The sequence below is a fragment of the Thamnophis sirtalis genome, unplaced genomic scaffold (genome assembly GCF_051295495.1).
Source record: "Thamnophis sirtalis isolate CommonGarterSnake01/CBP01778 unplaced genomic scaffold, rThaSir2_p1.2 scaffold_4, whole genome shotgun sequence".
Classification (NCBI taxonomy): domain Eukaryota; kingdom Metazoa; phylum Chordata; class Lepidosauria; order Squamata; family Natricidae; genus Thamnophis; species Thamnophis sirtalis.
Window position 1 is genome coordinate 109845553 of NW_028261384.1, and position 7466 is coordinate 109853018.

General features: G+C 32.9%; 1 protein-coding gene across 1 annotated transcript; it reads right to left on the reverse strand.

Moving 5' to 3' along the window:
* Nucleotides 1-2079, reverse strand: LOC106548690 (olfactory receptor 5V1-like). Its single transcript, XM_014066117.2, has 2 exons — nt 2070-2079; nt 1-929 (listed from the first exon to the last, which is right to left on the reverse strand). The coding sequence occupies exon 2, from the start codon at nt 925-927 to the stop codon at nt 1-3; it is 927 nt and encodes a 308-aa protein (XP_013921592.2). The 5' UTR covers nt 928-929; nt 2070-2079.
* Between the last annotated feature and the right edge of the window lie 5387 nt (nt 2080-7466).

A 7466-nucleotide genomic window follows, 5' to 3' on the forward strand; every position in this document is an offset into this window, starting at 1 on the left:
TTAAATCTTTCCCATTATACTTCTCCAAGCATTCTTTACATCTTTGTTACGCAAAGTATATATAACGGGGTTTAGTAATGGAGTCAAGATGCTGTACATTAGTGGGATCAATTTGGTATTAGCAGAAGACTGGGAAGGAACAGGTCTCAAGTAGGTGAAAATGCAACTGCCATAATAAAGTAGAACTACTGTAAGATGAGAGGAGCAGGTAGAAAAAGCTTTTTGTCTTCCTTCTGCAGAATGCATCTTCAGGATTGTGGAGATGATGTATGCATATGAGAGAAGGATGCAAAAAAGAGGTGTCCATGCAATGAGTAATCCAATAGATAGCAAGAGCTTTTGGTTGAGGGAGATGTCTCCACATGACAACTTTAGCAGTGGAGGAATATCACAGTAAAATGCATCTAGGTGATTGTCTCCACAAAAAGGTAACTTAAAGGCAAAATAAGTATGTATTGCAGAGTTAAGAAAACCTCCAACCCAGCAAGCTATAGCTAATTGGAAGCAGACCCATCTTCTCATAAACAATGAGTAGTGCAAAGGATTGCAAATAGCAACATAGCGATCCAAAGCCATTACTGCCAGAAGAAGGCATTCGGTCCCTACAAAGGAGAAGAAAAAGTACAATTGGAGAACACAGGCTGTATAAGAAATGCTGCTTTTGTCTTTGAGAATAAGATCCAGTATCTGTGGAATTGTGGTGCTAGTGTAGCAGATGTCAAGAAAAGACAGGTTCCCCAGAAAAAAATACATGGGGGTTCTGAGTTTCTGATCCAAAATTGCAATAGTGATAATGGAGATATTCCACAGCATTGTGAATAAATAGATAGTCAGGAATACACTGAAGAGGAAGTACTGTAGTTCCTGCAGGTTTTGAAAGCCAATGATGATGAACTCTGAAAGCATAGTTTGGTTTTGTATTTTCATGCCTTATCCCAAATAAGTTACTTCTTGTTATGGTGGTTGTAAAGCAGCTTAAAAGGGGAAAAAATCAAAGTAAATTATATGCAAATTGTGAATATTTGAATGAAGCCAAAAGATAAAGAAATCTATTCTATATAAGATCCAGCACCTATGCCTTTCAGCAATGAGATTCTTTTCCAGCCATTAATGTCCAAATATATTTATGTGGAATTCAAACAAATCAAAACAAAAACATTTCTTAAACATTTATGTAACTTTTTTGTGTTCTCTAAATTGCATAGTTTGGAAATTTGTTTTTATGGATTTAGGGTTAATTGTTGTTTAAAGAGAGTAACATTATCACCTATGTTTCAAATGTTGAATTCTGAACCTATCCATTTGATTTCAAGATGAGCTTGAATTCTTTAACTTCTCAGTCATAGCCATGACATTTCCTTGAAAGCATCATGGAATTTACCAGTGTTTCCCTTCCTTCCTTCCTTCCTTCCTTCCTTCCTTCCTTCCTTCCTTCCTTCCTTCCTCCCTCCCTCCCTCCCTCCCTCCCTCCCTCCCTCCCTCCCTCCTTCGCTCCCACTCTAGTTCATATGCAATCCTCTTTGGTTTTGAAAACATACATTTCAAACTTAGGTTTAATATTATTTATCTCTGTTTTAATATACTTAGCCAAACTGGTTTCCATGAGAACAATAGTGCTTAGAACTCAACTTGGAATACTTAAAAGATTTTAAAATTTTCACTTGTACTTGCAATTGTTATTGTAGTCCAAATTGGAGCTATAAATAACATGCCAGATGCATTTTTTGCATTAAAAATGGGTTGCTGTGGGTCTAAACATCCTTCCTTTGAATAAAAATATTAAAGTAAGATTGCATAGTTTTTTTTTATTTTGGAACTATCACCTTGTAATGCTATTGCCAGAACAGAACATGCATAAGCAAAATGCCAGATAACTAAAATTCTTGATCCTGAATTTTTCAACTATATTTTTTAAAAACACTTTTCTCAAAAATGTGAATTTTAGTTTATTTCTAATTGACTTTTAAGCCCAGTATAGTTTGTGAGAGCAAAATTTTCTGCATATAGCAAAGCACAATTTTTCCTTTAGGTGAATGATGAACAGTAATCATCAACCTGAAACAATATACTTTCCAAATCATTGATACAGATGCTGTAAACTGTAAAAGGTAAATATAAAAACAATTGTAGCTTCATTTTTCCCATTCCCAACTTTTGAAAGAAGGGGACAAAATGCAGACATAACAGACCCTTTAGAGGGCATTTACCTGTAAAGAATCATAGCAATAAATGTTTAATCTACTAAATATTTGAACTCTTTGAACTATTGCCCAAAGCCACTTTTAAAGCAAACCAAAAGAGATGAGGAAAGTATAGAATAGAAAAATTCACATTGTCTAGAAAAGACATTCTAGAAACTATAATTAATTAATGCTGAATGCATATTAATGTTAGATGAATGTTAATCTTAACTAAAAAAATCAAAAAGATTAAAGTTTAAAAACTGAGAATTTTACCATTCTCTGACTACTTCCATTTTGGGGGTAGAAGTCTTGTTGGGATGGCTGATTTCTTTTTCAAAGCAGGACACATAGGTGATGTTTGAGATTCTTCGTTTTTCTTTGTTTTGTTTTTAATTTGCAAACCAAAAAATATGCTTTGAGTGGTCCCAAATGTAGAAGGGGATACAAGGTAGGAGTATCAAATCATTTTTAAACCCCTTTGAAATGATTCAAAGGCATTTAGTTTTATTTAATAGTTGCCCTGAATTTAAATCAGCCTTGAGGAATCTCAATCAGATTTTATGTACAACAAACTCAATTATATTACATTACAAATTCATTTAAGTTTTAAATAATTCCTGGTTTATTTACATTACATTGAAGGGAGTTTTATTATGTGAACTAAACTATTCCTTCAATATAAGCTTTCAATGTGGGTATAGAAATATGCTTATCTACCCCTAAAATGATCTCTTTGTTACCTGCAAAAGAACCATTGTTGTTTCATTCTTTTCCTCTCAACTGCTTCATGCTGTTTTGCATTCAATTTTGAAGCTTCAAATTTCTATCCTAAGAGTCTCTAAGCCAGAAGTATGGAGTTATTCCCTGATGTATAGTAAAGTGTTTAGCTAATCAACAGCACCATTATAAATTGAAAGTCTCTATGTGTTTGAGTAAATTAAGACATAAATAATCTCATTTAGCAACTGTATTTTAAAAAATATGCATTATTTGATTACATCTATATCTGCCTATCCATCCATCCATCCATCCATCCATCCATCCATCCATCCATCATCTTCAAGCTAGCTAGCAAATTTATATAGCTTTAAAAAATAAAATCCATTATACTAAATTAAATTAAATTAAGCTTTGCAGGAATTTACGAAATTAATTCAGGAAGCGTGAATCAGAGAATTTATTCAAAGAATTTTTTCCCCAAATTATGTTACTTACTAATATGTCTTGCTGTACTGTTCTGGAAACATACCATGAATTGGAAATACCATAGTAGTAATGGGAAACTTTAAATACCCTAATATCAACAGGGAGACAACTCTGCAGCAAGTCTGAAATCAAATAGATTCTTAATCAACCTAGCTGACAACTTTGTCATCGAAAAGGTAGAGGAGGAAACTAGAGGAAAAGCTATACTGGACTTAATTTTTACAATTAATTCTTCTTATTAATTCTTACTACTTCTTCTAATAGAGAAGAAGTGATAGACGGAGTTAAAGTTCTTGGAACTTTGGGCTACAACATCTTATTGGAATTCAATATAATGCAAACACAAGCAATAGAACATAATCCAGCCAGTGTTTTAAACTTTAAAATAACTGATTTTAACAATTCAGACAGACCCTAAGAAAAATTCCATGGATGAAAATCCTAAAGTGGAAAACAAATCAAGAAGCATGAGAAACTTTGAGAAATATGATCATAAAATCGCAATACCACTGGGTAAAAACACTCCAAAAATTGAAGAAAAAACCGGCATGATTGCACAAAGATGTCTCTGATAAACTGAAAGACAAAAGGGACAAGTACTAAAAATGGAAAGAGGGACATATAACTAAGGCAGAGTATTAGCAGATAGCCAGAATCTGCAAAAATTAAGTCAGGAAAGTAAAAAATTATAATGAATAAAGACTTCCAATGAAAGAGAAAGGAAGTAATAGGTAGCAGAGACCAAGCAGAAGTGCTTAACCGTGCTTTCATGCAAAAAGAAACTATAGCCCAAACTGCCAAAAACCTAACTGTAAAAGACAGACTAGAAATAAAAATTAAAATAATCAAGAAAATGGTTAGAGAACACTTGTCTGATCTTGATGAATATAAATCACGGTAACCTGATAGATTATATCCAAGAGTTCTGAAGGAACTGGCAGATGTTATCACAAAGCCATTAAAAACTCTGGAACAATGGAAAATTACCTCAGGATTGGAAGAGAGCTGATGTGATTCCCATCTTCAAAAAAGGAAAAAAGAAAACAGGCCCAGGAAACTACAGATCAATCAGGGAAGATACTGGAAAAGATATTTTTAAAAATAAGTCTGTGACCATCTAGAAACAAAAAAAGTTGTATCTAGTAGCCATCATAGGTTTATTAAAAACAAACAAACACACACACCACACACACATGTATGTATGTATGTATGTATGTATGTATGTATGTATGTATGTATGTATGTATGTATGTATTGTGTCACAACCCCTGGTATGCCCAAATATGGAAGGGAGCATATTGCTTTCCTTTTCTGTCTATTGGCTCACTCTGGGAGCCATCCAAGCAAAAAGCCATTTTTTAAAAAATGTTGCCTTTGTTACATTTGTATTGCAATTGTGCTGAAAAATAAATAAAGGGAGACTAGTATAGATCTATTTCAAGCTATTTAGCTCTCATCAGCTAGCCATACCCTTATTGGCTTAGTGGCTAATATAACTGCCTAATATGTAATACAACCCAAGTTTGATTCGCAGTAAGGATATGGCTAAATAGCTTGAAATAGATCAATATAATCTCCCTTTATTTATTTATCAGAACAATTGCAATACAAATGTAACAAAATGGCTTTCTACCTGGATGGCTTCCAGAGTGAGAGGATAGAAAAAAAGGGAAGCAGTATGCTCCCTCCCATATTTGGGCATACCCGGGGTTGTGACACAATACATACCTATTTCCCTGCCTTAGCTGATAGAGGAGGAGAGCCTGTGGTTTAGTGGCTAATATAACTGCCTAATATGTAATACAGCCCAGATTCGATTCCAATAAGGGTATGGCTAGCTCATGAGAGCTATATAGCTTGAAATAGATCTATACTAGTCCCCCTTTATTTATTTATCAGCACAACTGCAGCGCACACACACACACACACACACACACACACACACACATATAAAAAGGCAAACTGATAAAAAAGACAATACATTTTAGAGTTTTAGTCTAGAAAACATTCAGATTGCTTGAAATAAGTTTCTGCCCATATTCTTAATTTGTAATATGGAAAACTCTAATTAAGTTGAATGGATTCATTCAGGCCTTCCCAAATCCTCAGAGTCTCTGCCAAAGATCTCTCCCTCCCTCCCTCCCTCCCTCTCTGTATGTTTATATGTGTGTACTTCAAGGTATATAGAGACATATCAATTGTACTTAATTTTCTTTCACAAAATAAATGGTGATTAAATTGCTTTGAGCCTAATATTCTCTATTCCCAAAAGAGTAATAACAGCTCTAATTTCTGCTATCTCTGATGTCAATATTTTTCTTCAAAGCTTTTCCTTTCTTGCATGTTTTGGGATAAGGGCACTTCTTTATTAACACCCAAAAGATGAGTCTTGATTTTTTTTTGTGGGCCCTTAAAGAATTTTCTCCCCGAGGTGATGTCCAAGGCTTGATAATCATGGTCCCTGTGTTTCTTTATCCAGAAACATAGGATCCCGAGGAAGCCCCACCTCATTTTCTTTATAGTTCCAGATGCTTAAATGAAAGGTACTGTTTCAAATAAGTTGTAATTTCTTATTGGCCTTTGAAAGAAAATGAAACAAGGTTTATCATAGGTTTATTGTTTTCTCTGGCCTTTTAGATGAGCCCTACATGTTTAATTTATCAGTTCTTAAATAATATACGAATCTATAGACTAAATGTTCAGTTTAATTTGTTGCTGATTAGCTGTTGCTAATTATTTTTCTTTGGATATTTATTTAGCTTTTATCCTGATCACAGCACATGATAAAGGGAAGTTTACTCTAAGATTTCTCAGGTATAATCATGAGCCATTCATTTAAAACTGATAAAAGAATTATTTTAATTCTATATTGAGATTCATGAAAAAAATTTAAATAACCACATCATTGATGGAAATGGAGAGAATAAAATAGCCTATCACCAAAATAACTAGTATCTCAATTGCAATTTATCAGCAACATAATTTCATACAATGTATTAAACATAAAGTGAAAGTTGCTCATAGATGTATCCATCTATTTGTGAATAACTAATATAATTTCTAATTCTTGTATTCTATTTAAATATAAAGTTTATATTTATTTGTATCAAATATCAATCTGATTTCATCAATGCTTAGATTTGTCTACTTTTTATTTTAACTTACTCAGATTATTATCCCATTTATAGAGTGAATAAGCATTGATATTCTCATCCAAGTTGAATTCCAAAGGACATGGTACAGAAATAATATTCAGTAATATATCTCAGAATAGGCAATGATTGTTAAATTAGATGATTTCAAGAAAGGTTTAAATGAATTCACAAACTATTATTACTATTATTATACTATTATAACTATTACTATTAGACTTAAATGGACCATCCTTATTTAAAGATACCCCATAACTGAAAATCAGGAAAATAAAAACCTAGAGAACAATTATAGTTCATCTGATAATTTCACTTAAAAATAAGCACAGCCAAAGGATGTATGATATTTGCTTTGGTACAAGTACATGTAAAATAACTTTATTTTTAAAACCTATAATTTTATTTACAGTTGCTATCATTATTTCTCTCTCTCTCTCTTTCAGCATATTCATGCTAGATTTCTACACTAGACTTTTGCAAACAATTTGGAATGTTTGAATTTGAGCACTGTCAGCACTTTTTGATCTCAATTGCTCAATGTACCATAGCTAAATTAACAGAGAAATTATGGTTTGATTTGTGATGCTATTGCTCCATCCTCTTATTTAAACAAGCAATTTTTTTCTTGTTCCTGAGTTTCAGGCATTTTAAAGGAAACACAATTTCTATAGCCTGGATTAAGAAGTAAGGGTGAAATTCAAGAGCATTGTGGATTTCCCCATCATCTCTCCTGGAGACTAGCCAGGAATATTTGCTCCTTGGTTTTAGTATTTTAGATCATGATAAACGTGGATCATTTTCACTATGCTTCTTAGAATTTGAGAAATAAAAAATGTAACATGGTGATGTTATTAGACATCAGTCTCCTCACACCTCATAGCAACAATATAGTACAATTGAGTTACATTTGTAGGAGAATTTAAGA